This window comes from Canis aureus, chromosome 19 (assembly GCF_053574225.1).
Source record: "Canis aureus isolate CA01 chromosome 19, VMU_Caureus_v.1.0, whole genome shotgun sequence".
NCBI classification, from domain to species: Eukaryota; Metazoa; Chordata; class Mammalia; order Carnivora; family Canidae; genus Canis; species Canis aureus.
In genome coordinates, this window is record NC_135629.1 from 47499033 (window position 1) to 47521633 (window position 22601).

Consider the following 22601-nt stretch of genomic DNA (forward strand, 5'->3'; position numbering starts at 1 on the left):
ACAGGCACTATCCCTGCCCTGCTGGAGCCCACAGCCCCATGCCCTTGGTTACCCATCAAGTTTGCACGCAGCAAAGGCTTTCACAAGAGAGAACAGCAAGGTAAAGGCTTGGGGTAGGAATAAACCTGGCACCCCTGAGGAATAGCCTGCCAACACGTCCAAAGGGTGGAAATAACCCAATGTCCACCAGTGGATGAACAGATTTTATAAAGTCTGTCCATACGATGGAATATTATTCAGCCATAAAAAAGAATGCAGCCCTCACATGTGCTACAACACGATGGATCTAGAAAACCACACTGAGCCAAAGAGGCCAGATAACAAAAGGAAAACCACAGTGTATGATTTCATTTACATGAAATGTGCAGAACAGGCCAATCCAGAAACAGAAAGACTAATGGTTGCCAGGGGCTGGGCAGGGCAGGTGGGATGGGGAGTGACTTCTCATGGGGATGGGGTGATGAAAATGTTCAAAACAGACTGTGGGGACAGCCACACAACTCTGTGAATATACCAAGGATCGCTTCATTGCACTTTGGTGGCTGGATTGTTTGGCGTGTGAATTACATCTCAATAGAGAGGTTACAAAAAAAAGTCGAGGTGTCACCTCTCCCTCCCTACAGGGGGACAACAGCCGAGGAGCCACTTCCCTGCCACCACAGCGAAGTCCTAGCGACTCTCGGAGGCTGAGTTCAAGCACCCCAGCCTGACCTGGTTGGGGGCCATGGGTGCAAAGTTGGGACAGCATGGTGCAGATACTTCCAGCTCAGAGCTGTGAGCTATGTATGTGACTTGTGCCCTGTTAAGAGATAAGATGTGAAGAGAAGTGAGTTTTTCTCTTGGGGCACAAGACAAATAGCGATGCTAATAATAACGATGACAACTGTGATGTTGGTGGCAGCTCATCTCTGAGGGCTTAGTAGACATCAATCCCAGCCTGAGATGCGCCATCTCACTGGCTCATGCCTGCTTTACAGATGAGGGGATCTAATGAGGCTCAGCCCAAAGCTGTGCTGGGGCTCAGATAGGGGTTCGGAACCCAGCACTTGACTTGGCAAACATGGGTGCCGCAGGGATCCAGATGAGAGAACCATGTGGAAGAGATGGGGTCTAATGTTGACCAGGAAGGTTCAACAGGGAACGTGGCGTCCCAGGTGGTACTGTAGGTGCGGACACCTCTCTGTTTTCCTGCAAAGTCGGGGTGGAGCTGGGGGTCGGGAAGCTTCTTCTTCTAAGTCACAGTATCATCTCAGAGTTTGGAGTAACCGACCACCTCTGCTTTGATCCTCTCTAGATCTGGGGTAGCAATGAACCTGGCACACCTCAGGTGCAGACAAGAGCCAAGCATGCAAAAGGTACTGGGTCTGGAGGCCCCACCAGCCGGGCCTGTGTTAAATTACAGGCCTCCTGAGGACCCTCAATCCAATACCCAGCCATATCCATGTATCCCATTAACTTTAACCTAGTCCAATCTCTAATTTTACAGGTGAAATTAAAACCAAGAAATACGCTATATAAAAAAAAATCTGTTAACTTTAAAATGAGCTTTAATTTGTTTTCCTTAAGTGCATTTATCGATGTAAACAGAGCATGTTAAGAGATTTCAGGGGAGAGCAGACTATTGCTGGTATGTTGGTTTTAATTGACAAAAGAAAAAACTACAACGCCAATGGCTTGGACTGACAGTAGCTTTGGGCGGGGTACGAGGGGCCGGTAGGAAAAGAGAAAGAAAGGCTCCCAGGTGACCCCCCTCTAACCTGGTTACCTGGTCCCAGTTGTACAGTCTCTACAGGAGGGCAGAGCTGTCACAACAGAACCGGGCGATGGCAGTTAGAAACCAACTCAGACTGCTCTGTGGTCAGTCTGGTGCCCCTGTGCCCCAGCCTGTGCCAGGCGCTGCCCCACGCCTCCAGCCTGTCCAGCTGGAGGTGTGCGTGAGTTCCCAATCACCTGGGTCTACCGCTGGAAATCAGAGACGGAATCACTTCATGACACTACAGATCTGAAAAAATAAAAATCTCAGCTAGAAAGGATGTCCGATTTGGAGACAGCGGGAGGGAAGAGGAGCGGTGGGGGGTGGAGGGGGGCTGCTCAAGGGCCAAGAGGCAGGTGCCCTAAGCACAGGCGGACCATGCGTGGTGGCATGTTTGGGGTCACCTGTGGCACATGTGGCATCCCCTCGGTGCTCAGGCGGGGACTACCATGAGGCCCACTGACCACGCCCGAGGCCTCGCTGGACTACAGACCAGCACCTGGCTGTGAAAAGGAAGGTGCTTCTTTCCTCAGGATTTCCGTAATTTGTGCTTCCCTTTGGTTTGGTTTGACAGTTGAGGGGGGGGGGGGGGGCGCGGGGCGGAAGAGCGGTTTTTGTCACTTGTCCAAAACTGACAGAAGAGGAGAAAGTGGGCGTCAGATGTACTAGGTGGACGCTTCGTGGGCCCGGCGTGCATCGCCTCACTCAGAGTGTAGAGCCTGGCACTCCTGGCACCCTCGCTGGCCTCTGGGGGCCTGGCTTCTGTGGTGGGGATGTGGACGGGCTTTTCGGCAGGGCTTCCGTTGTGTTGCAGGGTGATGAGGATTAAAGGCCTGGAGATGGAGGCCTGCCATGGTGGCTGATGCTGATAGCCATGCCTCACCTCCATCTTTCTCTCTGGTGACACGACGAGAGGGCCCGTTCAGCAGACATCGTGGGAAAGATACCAAATTCTTAACTTACTCCATCTCCAAAGTTGAAAAAGATCAGACAGTTACTAAAATAAACGATTTCTTAATTGTGTCTGGTGGCCATGGGCCCAGTGGCTGGCACGGCAGGGAGTATTGGAGGGGGAGGGCCCCGGCTGAGTGAGGAGGGCTCACTCAGGACAGGCACAGTCAGCTCAGCTGAGCGAGGCTCAGAGTAAGGCAGTGTTCCTCACAGAAGAACACATCGGAAAAAGCTGCTCCTCTTCTGCTGGTCTGGTGTGATTTTGACTCCCTGGTTGCTCCCTTGGGGACTGTTGCCTTCCTGAAATGGCAAAAGATTTTCTGAGGTCATGGCTGAGCATCAGCACAATGTCTCTTAACCAATCAGTCAACCCAACCAATGAACCAACCAACCATCCATCTGCCAGTCTATTTACCTATCCATTCTCCCCCATCTGTCAAACCTCTGTGACCTTCCAACCAGCCAACCAGCCAATTGTCCCTTCCAACTGATGACCCACTTTTCACAAACCCACACATCTGCTACCTGCCTCCCCTTTTCAACCATCCCATACTTGCCTGCCCATAACCCCCTATTCATCCCTTCAACATCTTTCCCATCATTTGCTCATCCCACCCATCTCAACCTCCTCTCCCTAATTCCTTTTCTCCATTCATCTACCCATCTGTGCTGAGCCCCTCCCAGTGAGGCAGCCCAGGGGCAGCAGAAAGACTGTTCCCTAGGATTGCGTTCAAGGTCACAATGCCACCCACACGTGGCTGGTCTTCACGTCCCTGTACCAAGGCTCTAGCTTACTGCCTCCTGCCTTGTCCATCTTCTGCCCCACAGCTGGTGATGTGAGCCCTAAACTCTAATTTTATCCACTCACTCCATAATGAAACCCACCCATACTCCCCCATTTTCAGGGGAATGCCCTAAATCTGTCTCCTAGCATTTGAAGCCTCTCCCTGTGATCTAGCCCCTGCCTACATTGGGAACTCTGATTCTATTTTCTCCCATTTCACCCTGGTTGCACAATCTGGTCCCCTTTTCTTTGACTAATTCCTACTCATCCTTCTGCTCTTAGGTAAAACCTGAATTTATTTAAGTAACCATCAAATGCTTATGCTGTGCTGGGTACTTTTGTGGGCACTGGGCATGTGGTGGTGCACAAAAGATCCTGCCTTTGGGAGCTCACACCGTATGGGGCAGATAGATCGCACGGGTAAACAAATAAGCAGTGATTCCCCATAGCAGCAAGTAATGAGAGACAAAATAGGCAAAGGGTGAGAAGTGTTTTTGCTGAAGTGAGGCCACGGAAAGGCCAGGGGTTGTGGTCAGAAGAATAACTGCCCCCCAGGATGTTTATGCCCTAGTCCCTGGAACCTGTGTGGATGGAAATCTGATGTGGCAGGAGGGGCTTTGCACATGTGATTGAGTTGAGATGGGGAGACTGACCTGGATCATCCAGGTGAGCCCAATCTAACCATGTAATTCCTTAAAACAGCAGAGCAACTTTTCCAGCTGTGGTCAAGAAAGAGCAGGAAGAAGGAAGCAGGGTTGGAGAGATGCTGGGTGGCTGGCTCGGAGGATGGAGGAAGGGCTCATAAGGTGAGGCAGGTGGCAGCCTCTAGAAGCTGGACAAGGCAAGGAAGCAGGTTCTCCCCTAGGGCCCCCAGAGATGTGGGCACCTCTGCTGATACTGTGATCTTGGTCTGGTGAGACCCGTTTCAGACTTGTGACTTCCAGAACTTTTATATGTGTGTGCTGTTCAAGCTGTTAAGACCATTGGGGGAATCTGTGGTGGCAACCCCAGGACACTAATGCAGGAGGGGAGCACGTCAGGTGGAGGGGAAAGTCCAAAGGAACATGGGGGTTGCGGTTCAAGGCCGGTGTGGCTGGAGCAGACGACAGGGAAGCAGCAGGGTGCAAGGTGGGGAGGGTGACCTAGGCAGTGAGCAGGGCTGGGTGGAGGAGAGCGGGAGAACGCCAGGGATCTGGGAGTAGGGTGGACATTGGCAGAGCCTGGATTTCTAGGACACTCTCAAGAGAGAAGGCAGGGGTGGGCAGAGCCAGCCGCATCAGCGATGTAAGAGACAGGAACTTGCAACTAGTAGATGAGTAGGTTCTGGAGATATGATGCACAGCATAGTGATTACAGCCGACAAAGTTGCTAAGAGACACAATCTTAATTGTTCTCAACACAAAGAAGGAATGATAGCTAAGGGAGGTAATAAAGGTGTTAGCTAACGCTACTGTAGTAATCAGATTTCAAAATATAAACGTATTAAAAACAACATACTGTACACCTCGAACATGCATAATGTTACATGCCAATTATATTTCAATTAAGAAGACAAGACCGAGATGAAGTGGTATGGTGCATGAATATAAACAAAGGTGCCAGGAAATGAGTAGGAATTTAACTGTCAGTATTGTGCGATTCAGTTCAGACAAAGAGGACTCGCAAGGACTGTGGCTGCACCTTAGGGCTTCAGGCTCTGCTATGGAGGATACAGTGCTTCTGGAGGCAATCTACAGGCTGATGCCAAAAGCACAGGCTGAGGAAAGCAGGGTGTCATCATGACTGCTTCACATAACTGTCAGTGGGCAAGTGTCAGAAGGACCATCCAGAATCACAATTTTACTGTCATACTGACGAGAAAAGAAATGATAGAAAAACGACATGCTGTTTCTGGTCAGTGTGTTTACGTGGGCTGCTCCCTGTTTTGGTTAAAAGGCTGCTACGAAATCGGTTATATCCCTTATGACTCCATTTGCAGCACCTCAGAATGATGAAGGCATGTATTAAATCGGAGGTGAACTATTTGAGTGGCGTTTTGTGTTATACTGACACTCCTGTATGACCAGACGTAACCTGAGCAACAAATAGATGGCTTTACACTGTATCAGACGACAAGGGGAGGGAAAGGGCTGGGAAAGAGTGGCCACTGGATTGGAGGCTCTGGGTCAAGACTCACGGCAGTGTTCAGGTGCTAAACATGCCCAAGGTATATAGCCAAGTGTGTAGACATGACCAGAGGTGCCACTAGAAATGCCCAGTGCCTGGGACCGTGAAACAAAAAAGCCAGAAAATAAAAGGTTGGATAGAGAGGAATCCAGGCAGGACCCCTCAGACGCCCCAAGGCCTGGGGACCCACTGAAGGTCACAGAGCTGTCACCGGGTGGACTGAGGCTCTGGACTAGCCTTGAGAGGGCGTTCTCTCCTCACGCATGCTGTCTCCCGGATGAGACAGAAAGGGCCGTGTGTTCCCTGCTAGCCCACCGGCTAAGCAGACAGCACCTGGCATAGGGCAGCTCCGAGCCATGGAGGAAGGATGGAGCAGACCAGTGCACCTGGCTGTGGATGCCCAAACGTCTCCTGCTAAAACCCTTGCCCCTTTCCCAGAGATGCCCCACTGGGTCTGGCTGGGCCCAGATGAGTAGGATCTGCCTGGGGATGCATCACAGAGCTGAGGCCAAGTACAGCTGGCTCCATCAGGGATCCATGCAAGGATTCAAAGAGGACATACACTCACCAATTTTTTGTCCATCTTTGCTTTGATGTCTCTGGCGAGAGTGAAAAATGCCTGTGGAACAAGCATGTCATTATGTCATTAGTGCCCCTGGAGCAGGGAGCAGATAGGGGCTTGTTAGTTCCGGGCTGCCCCTGTGTAGGAGACATGGTGGGGTTGGGGGTAAGGGTGGCCAGAGTTAGGGTAGCTCCCTGGGTGTGGGTGTCACCTGTCCAGCCCCATCTCCTGCCACTACTGGGGTACTCCTGCCAACCTGGATAGCCACCTCCCCTGAACCAATGACCTGGGATGTGGGGACTCCGTCCTTAACTGAACAGAGAGGAAACTTTGGTTCAAAGAAGTCGGTGACTTGTCTGAAGGCAGTCAGTGTCTAACTGTCAGAGCTGGAAGGATCCAGTAGGAGGACCTAGCTCCCCATCCCAGACTCCCGGGCTCTGTCCACTTCAGCCCCTGCTTCTGATGGTCAGGAACGGAGCAGAAACAAAGACAAGCCGTTCTTAGTCAAACAAGCTTCATTTGGGGCCCCTGTTGGCAGGGAGGCCTAGAAGGGGCGGTACCAGGTGAAAAGTTATCTCCTCATGCTTGACGAAGGCTCGCCCAGGCCCCTCTTGGGGCCACGTGATGTGGAAAGTTCTGCTGTGGCGGGTGACTTGGGGGTGCTAGGGAAGCCCAAAGCAGGGGGGCATATGGGTCTAGGAGGCAGGAGACACTTTCCTGGGGAGGGCCCACCTGGGCTGGCTCCCAAGGGTAAAGGGGGTACAAGGAAGGTGCTGCACAGGCAGCCTGGGATGGAGAGCGGTGGGCAAGGCCCAAGCAAGCTGTGGGTGGCACACACTGGCTGGGGCTGGTAAGGAAGGACCTTCTCTGCCAGGCGTATTGGGTTGAGCTTGGGAGCAACATGGAAGATCCATTTTAGAAAGATTACTGGGGCAGTGGGATGGAGGCTTGCAGGTTAACTGCAAGGCTGGCATCGCCATGGCGAAGAGAGTGGCCTGGGCCAAGGCTCAGCCAGGGTTCCTGACTCCATCTAGGCAAGCGCCTGGGGCCTGTCTGTGAGGGTGGTGTGTCCAAGAGAACAAACTTAGAGCCAGACCTGGGCACCAGTCAGCTGGGCCTATCTGAGCCTCAGTTTCTCTACCTACGAAACTGTGCCTGCTCCCCAGCATTGCCCAAAAGCCACTGAGCTAATACTAATACCCTAGGTGGCCAGCCAGGGTCTGCACCTGCTGATGTCACAACATGGCAGCGAGTGATTCCCCTGGGGGGTCTGGCATGTGGCACTGCCCAGAAAGTGTCTCCCAGCCAGCTGGCTGATAAGGCAGCCCAGAGCCTGAGGCAGACCCTCCCCAGGGGGTACAGCCTGTCCCTCAGCCCAGAGGGTCTGTGCTGCAGGCCCAGGACTCACGTTCTCCACATTGATGTTGGCCTTCGCACTGGTCTCCATGAACTTGATTCCATAGTCCAGGGCCAGCTGTGAGGAAGGGAGACACACACATGCACACCGGCCACCAGGCACTCACCCCCAAGCCCAACAAACCACCCTGAGTGGGTAGAAATGAAGTGTGGGGGGGTGCCTCAGGCTGTGGATCTGACCTCCTGGGCTGCTCCCAGAAGTCCCCAGTGGAGAGCAGGTGGTGGATGTCCCTGGCAGGAGGATGGGGGGGCCTGGCTCAAACCACGGCTGTGTCATCTGCTCCCAGTGGTCTCAACACATTCCCACCAGACACCATACAGGAGCAGAAGGACACCCTAGAAGCCCCTGTGCTTGCAGTCTTTAGACTGAAGCCCAGCTGGGTGAGTGCTTTCCACTCTCCCTTCCCAAGGAAAGCACCAGAATGGTGCAACCAATGTGTCCTGGTTTGCTTGGCAAAGTCCTGAGTCTCAGACCCCTGAAGTCTTGTACAAGCCAGGATGGCGGGTCACTGTATGCTCATAAAGACTGTGAAGGGGTCTCCCCCAAAGCCCACTTCACCAGCAGCAATCGGGAACCCTCCATGCAGAGAACCCTAAAATCCCAAGGTCCCTTTGCCATGCGGCACCAGGTCCAAACCAGTTGCCACACTCACCTTTTCTCCCCGTTCCTTGGAAACTTGTCTTTTGTCGTTCACATCACACTTGTTTCCGAGTATCATCTTTTCGACATCTGCAGAAGCATGCTGACAGGGAGAGGGGACGGGAGGTGAGGGACTACAGGCCAACACGCAGTTTGTTCCGAAATCAGCATGGTGGGCGAAGACCGCAAGCATACCCTTGTACAGGTGACAAGCTGAGGCTCAGAGGGGCTGAGTGGCCTGTCCCACATCACACAGCTAACACAAGAGCAGGGTCTAGGTTCTAATACCCTGAGCAACCACATGCCTTCTGGCTGCTGATGACAGCTTCTCTATGGGCTGTGTCACCCAGGCTCCAAGGTCATCCCTGGACTCCTGGCAGGGACTAGCCTATGGGAGGCAAGCAGGGCTGGGCTATTTAGCCCTGTTCACCTCCCTCCCTTTGTGGCTCTTCTGCCGGAGGACCCTCTGCCCCCCCACCCCCCAGCTCGCTCTGTTTGGGCTCTGGAAGTGGGCCATGCCTGTCTGGGGTGCCCCCACCCCCACCCCCCTACTGCAGCCAGTCCTGGGTGCTTCCTTATCCCTTGGCACTCCCACCACTGCCCCCGGGGCCTGAACAGGGCTCCTCCTCCAACCCTTTCTCCAGAGGAGGGGCCTGTGCTTCCTGAAGGACCAGAGTGTGAGAGCTTCCTTGTGTAGCTTAGATCTGGTCTTAGTGAAACACCCTGTACTGCTCCCAGCCTAACTTCCTGTTATCTGCAAGACCCCCTTCTTCCACAAAGATCCAACATGAGCGGTCCTTGTCCTCAGCCAGGGCCCAGCCTCTTAACCAGCAAATACAGGGGTGTCAGGAGGAGGCCTGATGCCACTGCTCACAGATGCCAGCAGTGATATGACCTTTGGCCACGGCTTTATGGATGGGTGAAGTCCTCTGGCTGCATCTCAGACCTGAAGCCCCACCTAATGAGTCATCAAGAGCCTCAAGTGCCATTGTCCAAGAAGGCTTTGCAGGTGACAGCAAGCTCTATGCAAAGCTGAAGGGCAAGGGCACTGGTTGTGGGATGGGAAGGTAGGGATAGCTGCCTTCTTTTCCCTTCTTGGTTCCAGGTCTTCTTTCCCAGCCAGGTGTAGCTGTAGAGCTGCTGCCCAAACATGGTTAGCTCAAACCAGCTCATGCCCTGCTCTGTTGAAACTCAGTACAATCTGAAATGCCATCTCACAATATCCACCAAATGCAAGGGTCATGCCTATTCTAGAACCTTCCTTTTCTAGAAAGCACCAAATGCTGATGGCAATCAAGAGCTCAGATATCCCTTCTTTCCTGAGACACTGCCCAAACCCAATAGCCTGCTGGGGAAATGGGCTCTCAGGGCCACCCTATAAGGCCAGGCCCTTGTATGGACTCCAGGGTCAGCCGCCTGGGTTCCAGTCTCCATTCTGGTTATGTTCTTAGCTACGGGGCTCTTGGCAAGTGACTTCTAGTGGTCTCTGTGCCTTAGTGATCTCGTCTGTGAACTAGGCAGCTCTGGGGTGGGGACTGAGGAGACGGCATGTATGAAGCTCCTAGGCATGTGAGGAGCAGCAGGCCTTACCTCCTCAATGTTCCGAATCCAGTTCCGGATATTGTCAAAGGATTTCTCGTTGGTGATGTCATAGACCAGCATGATGCCCTAAGGGAGAGAGACATGCACGCCGGATGAGCTGTGAGCTGAGGGGGAGGCCCCCAGCAAGGTGGGATGGCCGGGACCAGCACCAACAGAACACCACCCCCACTACCTCCCTCCACTTCACCCCTGGGGCCCTTCCTTCTGCTGGACTGCAGCACCAGCTCCTCCCCAGGCTCTAGTCCTGCCTACTTAGCCACTAAGGTCCTTCACCTTACAGACCAGATCCCACCATATTCATGCTTACAGATGAGCCCTATAGGCTCCTCAGTGCCAGCAGGATAAGACTGGCCCATGCCCTGGCAGCCCTCAAGGCCCTGCCGACCTCCTAGCGTCATGTCCCACAGCTCCCTGCCCTGCATGCTGTGTTCCATTGCCCCAGCACCCACTGGGATCCCCCTTACACCCACCCTCTACTGTGCTCAGCCTCCTCCACACCCTCCCTCACCCCGCCATGCCAGAGTTTTGTCTGGGCACTCCAGCATGACCTCTCATCTGGCACCTACTATGGGCCAGGTACTGCAGTAGGGTCTCACTGAAGCTACACAGGTGCTGGTCAGATGGGTGCCAAGGTCCCCACTCTGCAGATGGAGACCCTGAAGTGGAGGGATGGCTAGGCCCACTTGTCCCACGGGAGAGCCAAGGGCACAAATGGGGGCTGAAACCTTGATGGCCTGATCTTGACACCCTTGTGCATTCTAGTGACTCCATCTAAGTGGGGGCCAGCTTGGAGCATGGGGCTGGGCAGCACTGAGGTCCCTGAGGTTCCACAGCTAATGCATGAACACCCAGGAGATAGTCCAGGGGTCTCGAGAAAGAGCGGCAGAATGAACCCACTTCCACCTGGGCCCATGATCTTACCACCATCAAGAAGGGCCAACATCCTGTTCGATACAAGGGAAGCTGAGGCACACAGAAGTGGCCTTTAAGATTGAAGCCCGGACAAGACTAACTCTGAAGAAGCTGATCACACCAGCTTCAGTTAGGAACCTCCCTGGGTCCTCATCAGGACCAAGCAATGCTGAGGGCCACCTTTGAGGCCCATGGCCCCAGCTATCCTGCCCTAGCCTGGTTTACTGCATTCCCTCATGCCACCCCCTCCAAGGGCCCAGCCATGCACCCATGACCTCTGGTGCTGGCTAAGATGTGTCTGAGGCTGCCTGAGTCTGCAGAGTAAGAACACAGGCTGTGGGTGCCAGGAGAGCAGGGTGCGTGATGATCATGAGGAGGATGTGTGACAAAACCTCAAAGACAGGGCAAGAGAACCACCAGATCCCGCATCTCAGCCAGGAACCTGAGGAGACACATGGCAGCCTCATAGCTTGCCACAACCACGGCCATAGCCAGGACCCATCAAAATGCTATCTGAGGGCCCTTTCCCAGGGCTCTCTTGGGGGGACTGAAGAGAGGCCACTTGCAGGATAACTCAAAGGAGCTTTCAGCAGCCACACTGTCTACCATCCCCTAGCCAAGGCCAGCTTGAGTAGGAGACCCTGGCATGCCATTAATCAAGCATCATGGAGGCCTCTGCCCAGTAGCTGCCCTCTGGCCATGAGGGGCAAGAAATGCCACAGGGTCCTGAGGCCTTTCCATTCATTTACCCAGGGACTGGCCCTCTGGTGGCCCAGGACTCTGGCTACCACCAGCAAGTTGATACCCCATGCCCAAGATTCCAAGGTCCCAGATATTCACCAACCAAAGGGTATAGGCAGTAGGTAAAGCTCTACCAGGAAAGAGAAGTATCTAGAAAACACAGGATCACCCTATTCTAGGTCCTCCTGGAAACTCTCCTTGGAGCCTCAATGGACCATTCTCCCAGACTGCATTGCACACAGCACCCTCATTGGGTTGTAAACTCACGATGGGACAACAAACATCAAATGTTGCCCAAGTTTGGGACCCAAGAGTCTAGTACTGTGCAGGGAAAGAACAATGGCTTCCAGGGTGGCACTGTTCTCTGAGCTGTTCTGTGAGGTTACCACTGGCCACACGTGGCTCTAGGGTAGCTAAAATGCAACTAGTGCTCCTGAGGAGTTGGACTTCTCTTTTAATCAATTTAAATTCAAAGAGCCACATGTGGTTGCTGGGTTATATATGGGTTAGCAGAGATCTAGGACTGTAAGCCACAAACTCCTACGGCTGGACAGGGCCATACAGATGGCTCAGCCCAGGGTCACCAGGGGCTGGCTGAGGATGTGGGCAATGGAGGCAGCCAATCAGTAGTGGCCCAGCCTTCTACCCTCTGCGTGAATTTAAGCAGGGCACGGAACTGAGCTGAGCCTCAGGTTCCCCATCTATAAAATGGGGATAACCGTAGCACCTATGCTCAGGGATTAATGGCCAAGACCTGGGCCCCAGCAGCTGGCCCAGGAAGGGGCTCAGTGAATGGAGCAATAGGTGGCTATTTCAGGCCAGACAGGGATGCGGCCCACCTGAGGCCACAAAGAAGAATCTCCCCTAGGACCCCAGATCCCCAAGGCCCCTGCCCCACCAAAGCACAGCAAGGTGAGAAGAAAATTGGTAAATAAATTTTAATGAGGAGGGCTAAGGTTGCAACCCATGTGACTGAGTTTCTATTATATTTCAGAAGCTGTGTAGGATACACTAAATACTTAATGCCTCCATTCATTTCTGCTGTCCACCAGTATTTCCTGAATACCCACCACACACCCAGCATGGTCCCAGGCACAAGGCATGAGGCCGTGACCAACCCATGGCCCTGCCCTCACAGAGTTTATGGGCTAGTGGGGGAACTAGGCCATCTAGGTAGTTACAGGATGGGGTATACGCTGGGAAGGGCAGTGTACAATGGGAGCTGCCCATCCATCCTCACAGCTGCCCAGAACATAGTCCTGTTCTGTGTTCTACTTTCCAAGTGAGGAAGTAGAGCTCAGAGGGTAAACCAGGGCACTGAGCCTGGTCGTAGGGGTTGGCCTCCCTCACTCTCTGGCCCGAGTGCTCAGTTCTGTACACATCATACACATGCATACACATGTGCATGACCTGCTCGAAGCCCTTGAGGGCAGGAACTCGGCCTACCTCAGGTCCTCCTCTACATGTAGCTCAGGCCTGGCCTAGAGAAGGTGCTCGGTAAAAGTACTTGAGGGGTGAGGAACAAGTCTTCCTATCATGTCACCCTGCCTCTGACCCAGGTGACAAATGTTAACGGCCAATAGCCCAGATCAAGTGAGCTCCTGGATGATCTTCAAGTTTTCAGTAGCAAATTCCATAGAGACTACGTGGGCCACGTGAACGCTCCTAAGTGTTGGGGCATGCCATCTCCAATTTCACTGACCTCACCTGGAAGAACCGGCTTCCTGGGTCTTCCCTCATTTCCAAAGAATTAGGTTTCCTTAAACCCTGCAGAAGGGGATGTATGCAGGGGTGGGGGCAGGGCACACAGTCTTTTCCTGAAACTAACCTGGGACCAAGGACCGCTAGGAAGCCTGAGCATGGGCTCCCTAGAAGCTTTGGTATCCAGGCTTTGGTATCTGAGACAGTGATGTTCATTTTGACTTAAAAAAAAAAAAGGAAAAAGAAACAAAAACCAATCCATACCATTGCGCCCCTGTAATAGGCTGTTGTGATCGTCCGAAACCGTTCTTGACCAGCTGTGTCCCTAAAGGAGAGGAAGGGATACTAGTAACAGCAAATAGGAATCACCATCACAGTGGGAACAATGGGCATTTACCCAGGATGGACACCCCGCTTTCTCACAGGTCTCACAGGTCATCTCCTGTGAGATTCACTGTCCTGCTGTGGGGCAGCAGCCTCATTCTCTGTTCTTACAGAGAAACAAACTGTGACTTGGAAGTGCTAAGGATCTGTCCTATTGGGCATAAAGTCATGTCCCCCCATGATTCCTCTGTTTCCTGGGGATTCTCCCTAGAGTTTCTAGGTCACCAAAGATCCAAGGTCAGATATCTGAAAATCCAGGGCCACATGGGTATAGGAAGGGCTGGTTACACGGCTGAAGGGCTGAGCTGGGCAATCTCACAAGGGCCCCGGAAGTACTTTTGCACTTGTTGTTGGGGTTGAGGCCAGGGAGAAAGTCCCTCATCGGTGCCGAGGTGATACCTTGGTAAGACACACCATGCCCATCCCAGCATCTGGCAAGGAGGGTAGTCAGTGTTTGGGGTAAAGGGGACTTTACTGATTGGTGGCAGAGCCAGGTAAAGACCCAAAGCTTTTGTCTCTGGACCCAGGGTTCCTTTCACGACCCTGCACCCCCATCCTGCCCTGGGAAGGACTGCATGTCTGGACTGCACAGAAGTGCCTCCCTTGGGGCTCTGCTGACTTTCTGATGCCAACAGCAGGTGACATTAGTGGTTATGAATAGCCATTTTATTCTCAACCATGGCTCTAGTCTAGAAAAGCTTTATGAAAGTCACTAACCCCATCAAGATTGCTGAGAGCACAAGAAGGAAGGGAGGAGGAGAAGAAAGTGAAACTTCTGGCTGCTGCTAGTGTCACTTTGGACTTCAGGCACCCGAGGCTGCTGGGAGCCACGTGTTGCAGGCAGAGGTACTTCTAGGGCTTACAACTTAACTGACAAGCCTTTAGGCCTCATTCAGATTTTGACTCAGAGGTGAACACCATGAAAGCCAAGGAGGTGCACTCAGCAAGCAGGGTGATGCTTGCACTCTCTGAGGCTGCAGTGAGGGAGACAGGCTGCAGGGAAGGTGGCTCTGTGGCCCGTCTCACCGCCTCCCCCCCGCCCCCCCGCCAATAGGTGCTTGCTCAGACTGGGAGACTACACCACCCTCTCAAATAGGACTTCTCTTTAACTTTGCTCAGGGCACATACTTCCCTGTAAGTGATGTGGCTACAGGGTGGGACACCCCTCCATCTGACCAGCTCAGCTCAGCTTCCCTGGCACCGTGGGCTATCAACCATGGTCAGCCTCAGTGACAGGGACTTACAATGCCTCTAATTTTATGTGTCACAAGAAGTCAGCTCCAGGTAAGCAGATTAGAAATGGGTCTTACCAGTGGGCCTGGCCGTGGTTTATTTTTGGTTCTGGGGTTTCAGCTCTGTTAGAGAAGTAAGGCCTGGGCTTCCCCAGGACAGAAAAGAGGAAGCGACATCTGGCCTTCTTTAGCGGGCTGATAGGCTCAAGAGGAAACGCTGGGCTGGGGAATCTTACTGTTCCACAGCCTTCACCACTGCCTGGGCAGAGGGAGTGCTGCAAGTTCAAGGGAAGCAGGCCTCCCGGAAGACTAGATCCAGCTGTGCCCACATCAGCATGTTGAGCTAACCAGGACCAGTGGCTCTGTCCCCAGAAGGTGCTGATGCAGACTCCAGGCCTCAGTAACCAGCAGGACACATGTTCTGGGGTTTCTGAAGAAAGCCTGACGTGTACAGCTGGGCACCAAGAGATAAGAGGCCATGGTCACAGAGAAGGGGAAGAGGCACCAGAGCTGCTGGTTCAAAGCACTCACGGGTTAAGGGGGTGATGGTGGCAATGACTCTTACCATATCTGTAGCTTAATTCTCTTGCCATCGAGCTCTATGGTCCTAATTTTAAAGTCAATTCCTGGAAGAAAAAAAAGGAAAAAAAAAAAAAGACACATCACTGTCAGCCTGTTTCCCACGCTGCATCTGAGGAGGGCACTGCCAGCATGTACAGGTAATAGCATCCACGGCTTATGGGGCACCTGGCCTGGCACCAGGCATGTGGGCTCTCCGAATCTCCCACAACAAATCTGGAGGCACCTGGAGAGCTTTTCCCTCTTGCGGCAGGGGAAGCTGAGGTTCAGAGGGCAGACAGAGCTGTCCAGAGTGAAGCCACAGGTGGCACAGCTAGCAGGCAAACCCGGGTAGGTCAGGTGCCAAAGCCTTGTTCTAGCCCCTCTCTCCACCCAGCCACCTCTCAGGAGTAGGCCTCCACAGAACGCTTTGCAAGCCAGAACCCCACACTTTCCGGCACCCAGCACCAGGCCCTGCAGGCACACAGGGCATGGAGCCCCCAGGACACCCCACAATGTCGCCCCCTCAGCCTCTGGCTTTCCTACGCGTTGGTCCTTCTCTGTGGGTGGTCCCCACCCCATCCACCTGTCAGCCTGACAAACTCTCTCCTTTAAGACTTCCTGAAAAATCACCTTCCAAGCTTTCCTGACTCTGCTTCCCCAAGTCCCCTTTCCCCATGCCCAGGGTGACCTGGTCTTCTTCAATTGCTCTCCAGGCTTCCATCCTCTCAATCCCCTCCCCAGCTTTCCAAACCACATTCAACCCTGTCACAAAGCCAACCTCTGTTCCAAATCTTCCAGTGTGTCTGCCAACGGATGGATGGATGACCCAAATGTGGTCCATCCACACTACTAGTCAGCCATGACCAAGAAAGAAGCCCTGACACACACTGCCACATTGACGAACCTTGAGAACATCACGCTGAGTGAGAGAAGCCATATGAAAGGTCACATAGTGTATGACTTCATTCTTATGAATTCTCCAGAACAGGCAAATCCAAACAGCAAGGAGATTATCCGTCGCCAGGGGTTGCAGGGGGACTGAAGATTCAGGGGGTTGACTAAGGGGCTTGGGGTTCCTTTTTGTTGTAATGAAAACGTTCCAGAATTGCCTGTGATGATGTTATTCAAACATGTGAATATATCAAAAGCCACTGACTTGTATGCTTTAAATGGGTGAACTGCATGGTTCACAAACTGTCTCTCAATACTGCTAAACAAATAAACAAAACAAAACAAAACTTCCACTGGCTTCCTACCAGCCCACTGGCCCCAAAATAAAATGAGAACAGTTGTGTGTGTGCTCTAAGGTCCTGCCACCTCTCCGCACTCAGGGCTTATGTGACTTTTCCCAAAATCCCAAGCACAACCTGGCCTCAGGGATCTCATGCTTGGTCTTCCCATTCTTGGGATGTTGTTTCCTTCACCTCCTCCAGGGAGCCTTCCTGACCATATTTACTCTCTCCTCTCGCTTTTTTTCTTCTTCATGGGCTTATCCCTGACAGTGTACATTTGTTTATTTGTTCCATGGATCTGGGAATAAAACTTGCCCATCTGAATGGCCTGTATGGAGGGCAAATAGCCCAAATCTCTGCCTGTGAAGCCTTGAGGCTGAAGCCTGGCTTGATCCCTCAGAACTGATGATGGGGATGCTAATTCCATCCCTGTCCCACCGCAGGGACTGTCCAGGCGACCACAGGGAATATCAGCCTGCACTTGAAATGTGTCCACTGGAACATAAGCTCCACGAGGGCAGGGACTCAGATGTCTAACTCATGGCTGTGTCTCCAATAACTTAGCATGGCAGAGGCCAACAACATATTTGCTAGAAGCTGATCACCCAGTCCTTGCACACACACCTTGACTACAGGCCTTGTTACATTTGTTTCCCTGATTCATCCAAGTTATGCAGATGCAGACCGGCTGGCATGCAGTCATTCAGATGTGCAGCCCTGCTGGCAGCCAGCAGGCATTGGGGAAAGATGGCAGGACAACAGAACTAAGAGGAACGGGGTCTACATGGTGCTGCGTGGTTTACGAAGCACTTTGACGCTGTGCCATCTGTCTCCCTGAAGGAATGAGTGAATGGGACCCTGAGGAGACGTTGGAAGCTGAGCCAGGCTGTGAAGAAGCAATTCCAGGAGCCACGGGGCCAAGTTTACACCACAAATGATTGATGGAGCTTAGGAGAATAGGCTTTGGCAAAACGAAACGTGGGCAGGAAACGAACAGCCACTTAATCCCTGATCTATAAAGCAAGCCCAGAGGTACACTCAGCACCAACAGAGAATCACCTTTATCCAGTCAGTTTGTGTCTCAGGACTCAGGGGCCCAGTGCTATTCCTTCCTAAAACACTCCCCACCTCCTGTCACAGATGCACAGGGCCATATAAAATCAAGAAGCACCGTTCTACTGGCAAGGTTCCACAGCATCACTCTGTCCTCATCTCTTCCTGCATTTCATGAACACACCAAATATAATTAGGAAGTGTAAACTTTACAAGGCTAAGAATTATGAGGCCATTACTTCAAGGCCAGGATGAATTAAATTTTCTTAGAAGACAGAGACCTGCAGGAAAACTATAAATGTAATGAGAATGCCAAGGTGGGAGGAGGGAGGGATTCCGGGCTCAAGTGCGACCTGTGTCCCCAGGTGACCTGGCCCAAGTCATATCTTTGTCTGGAAGTGGAGGCCAGTCTTCTCAGAGCCCTAAAGTGCTAGACTGGGCTTTCTGGTTGAGAATTAGAAACCGAACAAAAAAGCCCAATCTCTGAATTGATCTCACTAGTGCCTGTACTGAACAGCAAGTTCCTGAGGCTGGGAAACTGAGGTCTGGGTTGAGGACGAGCCACAGCCTGCCAGGAGTTAACATCTCTTCCTGACCGGTGGGGATGGGATGCAAGGGTTGTCCCAAAGTTTGACCTTGGGGTGGTGGAAGGGGAGGAATCAGAAGCATCTGTGTCTAGGGAGGGGATGGTGTCACTGCAGGAGACATTCTGCTTCCTCCAGACAGCCTCTGGCCATGATGACCACCTCTTATTCACTATATAGTTCTGATCCTCAACCATCCAGGGCATTGGCCAAGGCAGAAAGCATTACTCCTAAACTGAAGGAATAGGACTCAGAGAGGCTAAGTGCTGGTTCAAGGGCAAACAACAGCTGGCAAGCAGGCATGACGATTTCCAGTGCGATTCTCTCCACTCTGCATCAGGAACATAACTGTAACGTGCAGCTCCTGGAGGAGGGCAAGGATGGAATGAGCAGCTCATCACGGGGTTCAGAGAGATAAGGTGATTGGATTCAAGTTACACGGGGGTAAAGCAAAGCCTGGTGCCCAGGTTTTCCCCATTCAGAATCAACTCCTGAGCTTGGTGACCACTCTGCAGCAAGGCTGTGGAGCTCACAGGCCACGCGATTTGATCGGCGTTACTTCCAGGTCAAATGTTTTCACATGGGCAATGGCTGTTTTTGTGGCGTCGGGAGAAGTCAGCTCCACTTTTGTGGATATCAGAACTGAGAAGCAACGAGCCAATTCTGTTCAACCACAATGTGGGCTGGCCCTGTGGGAAAGGCTGTTCTGCAAAGTGACAACTGGTGTTCTGGGCCTCCAGATAGGGAAGTCAGGGCTGTCTGTGGCAGCGGCTGATTTTGGTTTGTCACTCAAGTTTTTATCTGGCATCTCCTTGGGGGTGACAGGTCCTAGGGCAGGCAGTGGTCACTCACCCTTGACACCCTCAAGTGATGGAAGTTTGGGCGGAGAAAGGCTCCAGACTCCTTCTCACCATTCCTTCTAGGAGAAATTCACCCATAGGGGAAACAGGGCCAGGGAGCCGGGCTTACCCCCTGAACATTCCAGAGGAAAGAGCAGGAGAGAGTTGGTTGAGAGTTCTGGTTCTCAGATGGACCAGCAGTGTTTGCCCTGGGGGCCAGCGCTCACATCCCTCCGGCAGGATCCTGCCTTGAGCTTTCGTGTTAGACCCACATGGATTCAAATTCCACCTCTGCCACCTGCAGACGTGACCTTGGGGGAGTCCCCCGTTTCCCTGAGCCTCAAATTCCTCATGTGAGACGGGCTCATTTAGAGCACCTAACACAGAGGACTGGAAAGTGTGATAATGCCCATAAAGCGGCTAGCACACAGTAAATGCTTAATAAGGTTCAGATGTCACAGGCCTCTTCCGATGGCCTACTCCCCAAGCCTGTTTCGCTTCTGTAAGGCGGGGACCCCAAAGGAACAGCTTCGAAGGCTGCCGTGTGAACAGAACGAGACGACCGGCGCCGGGACCCCAGCCCGAGACACATACTTCCTGACAAGCAGCCTGAGGGTTGGGGCCTCAGTCCCCCCATCTGCAAAATGGGCACTTGGTTCGCCGCCTCCCCCCGCTGCCCGGTAACCCCCGGAAGGCGGCGGAGGCGGCTGCTCTCCGCCCCTCCGGCCCCCTCGACCCTCTCAGATCCCTGGATCCGTCCGGCCCAGCCGCTCCCTCAACCCCAGCCCTTCAGGGGCGCGCCCGGCCCGGGCCTCCGGCGTCCTCCGCCGCTCCCCGGCCCCGCTACCTATGGTGGAGATGAAAGTTGAGTTGAAGGCGTCCTCGGAGAAGCGGAACAGGACACAGGTCTTCCCCACCCCCGAGTCCCCGATCAGCAGCAGCTTGAACAGGTAATCGTAGGTCTTCGCCATATTACACTCTCTCCCCGACGGGAAGTGCGGCCAGCGCCTCGCCACTGGCCGCGGGCCCCGTCCATCAGCGCCGAGCCCGCCCCCTATTGGCTCCCAGCCCGCCGCGCGTCACCGCGGCCGCCGCCCGCTCCCGCGCCCCGCCCGTCGCGGGGAGAGCTGGGGAAGGGGCGAGCGAGGCGCGGTGCCGGAAGCGGCCCGAGCGCGCCGCTCATTGGTCGGCGCTCGGGACAGGGCGGGCTCCAATTGGCCAGCCCTGAAGAGTCGGGGGCTTCAAATGCAGCCCGGCGGGGGGCGTGGCCTCCCGGGTCCCCGCCTTCTTTCCCTCTCCCCCCCCCCCCACCTCTCCCGGCTCCGGGGCGGCCCCGCCCCCCGGCGGGAGGGGAGGGCGGGGCACGTCGCCAACGGCTCCGCGCGCCCGCAGCTCGGGGGCGGGGCTTGGGACGTGCGTACGGGGCCGGGGGGATCGTTAGGCGCCAGCAGAGGGCGCGCGCGCGGCGGGCCCTGGCTCTCCCGCCCTCACGCCTGCGCAGCCTCAGTAGGCGCTGGGAAGAACGCGGGAAGGGGCCGCGCGGGTGGCCGCGTTGTGCGGCGGCTGCGGCGTCGGGCCCCGGCGCGCGAAGGGGAAGGCAGAGCCGGGGTCGAAGCGAGGTCCCCGCGAGACGTCCTCCGGGGCCTCGGCGCTGGCCAGGGGACCGCTTGGCGCTGCCGGGCCTCCGCCGCCCGAGCCGCGAGGCCCTCGGACCTAACCGGAGCCTGCGCAGAGCCCGAGCGCCGGCCGCCCCGCCGCGGATGCAGCCCCGTGAGGATGCTGGGACGTCGCTCCGAGCTTGGTGTTGGCCTGCCCGAGTGGTCCGCACTGGGAAAACAACACCAGGTGGCCCCACTCCGACCCGCCGGCTTGGTACTGGGCTTCCCGCCCGTTGATGGGTTAGAAAACCGAGCTTCAGTGATTGAGTGGGGAACCGGGCCCGAGCTCAGACGCGCAGGCTTGGGAAGCCCGAGATGACCTGCGGGTCGGAGATGGGCCGCGCCGTCGGGGGGTGCGGGCATCTACACTCGGATCTGGATCCGGGCGCGGCGGCGGGAGGGGGGGCCGAGGGGGGAGCTTCCAGCGGAGCCGCCGCCCACCCTCCTTGCGGGTGTCTCCCGTCGCCCACGCCTGGCCCCCTCTGGGTGCTGCTCCTCGGATTGTGTCGCAGTCCCCGGGGTCCCCACGTGTGCTTTAGGCGTTGCCGGTGGTCCCAGGTCTGCTGGCACCCTGGGGCAGCTCGTTCACTCTCCGTACAGGTGATTCTTTGAGGAAATCCATCCCCCAGCCATCCCCCAGCCGCTTTCTTGGATTTGGCCCAGGGACTTCGACCTGTCTGGCAACTGAACATGGCAACTTCTACTCCAACGGGCCTGGCCCGAATTGCCTTATGAGTGAAGCCGAAGTCATCCTTGACCCTGCTCTTTCATCGTCTCCCATCTTGGTTCTAAGTAGTTGTTGAACCTTGCTCCTCTCTCCACCCGCCTCCCTGATGATTCTGTTTTCTGATCCAGATTTCACTCCGCAGTGTGCTCCTCCTAAGGCACCTGTCAGTGCCCCCCACTCAGGGTCTGTCAGGATCAGGTCTTCACACTCTGCTCCTAAGCTCTCCCTGCGTTCCACAATACACTTCACGGGATCTGGAACTCCGGGAGATCCGAGATGGGTTTAACAAACCCAGAACACTTCTTTATGTAGCGAGGCACCTGATTGACTGGAACAGTAGTATCCTGAGATTAGGTTGCAGCCCAAGGCGATGGGCAAGAGGGGGGGAGAAGGAACTTCTGTCTAGTAATGGTAGGGCCCTTAGAGAAGGCAATTATACTTTAGTCATTGACATTCTCCGCATCTACCATCTAAACAAGGTCACAGGGACGCCTGGGTGGCTCAGTGGTTGAGCTGCTGCCTTTGGCTCAGGGTGTGATCCCGGAGTCCCAGGATCGAGTCCTGCATTGGGCTCTCCCTCTGCCTGTGTCTCTGCCTCTCTCTCTCTCTCTCTCAGGTCTCTCATGAATAAATAAATAAAATATTAAAAAAAATAAGCTCACAGCAGCAGCTAAATGTTAATACTCAACATCAAGGAGATGTTTTTAATTGTACTTGGTGGCAAAAAAAAAAAATGGTTTGCATACCACATTAGTTTTTTAAAGGCTTTCATTTCTCTTTTTGATTCCCTACCCCACTTCCCCAAGATCAGATCTTGAAGCAGATAGCAGAACAATTCAGGTAGTGAAACTGCAGTCATCTTTTGACACTTTTCTTTTTCAGGTCACCTGCCAGCTGGTCAGCTGTCTTAAGATTACTTCCTCCAGATCACTTCTTCCTTTTCATTCCACGGCAAGCACCATCTGGGGTTAATGGAGACATCTCCCTAACTGGCCTTACTGCCCACTGGTCTGCTCCCACTCTTGTCCTCCTTGAAAATAGACTAAGTGAATTTTCCTAATGTGTTTCTTTGTTGATTAGTCTTTAACAGCTCTCCTCCTGAC

General features: G+C 54.0%; 1 protein-coding gene and 1 long non-coding RNA gene across 2 annotated transcripts; one reads left to right on the forward strand and one right to left on the reverse strand.

Moving 5' to 3' along the window:
• Positions 1–1529: 1529 nt before the first annotated feature.
• RAB8A (RAB8A, member RAS oncogene family) lies at positions 1530–20131 on the reverse strand. The gene is made up of 8 exons (XM_077859563.1): positions 19961–20131; positions 15410–15470; positions 13493–13553; positions 9863–9940; positions 8286–8375; positions 7625–7690; positions 6223–6273; positions 1530–3004 (listed from the first exon to the last, which is right to left on the reverse strand). Exons 1-8 carry the CDS (start codon positions 20082–20084, stop codon positions 2912–2914), a joined length of 624 nt encoding a protein of 207 aa, XP_077715689.1. The 5' UTR covers positions 20085–20131; the 3' UTR covers positions 1530–2911.
• A 551-nt stretch (positions 20132–20682) lies between these two features.
• Positions 20683–22558, forward strand: LOC144290386 (uncharacterized). The gene is made up of 3 exons (XR_013358076.1): positions 20683–20985; positions 21372–21563; positions 22381–22558. It is a non-coding gene; the product is annotated as an uncharacterized LOC144290386 (long non-coding RNA).
• The last annotated feature ends 43 nt before the right edge of the window (positions 22559–22601 follow it).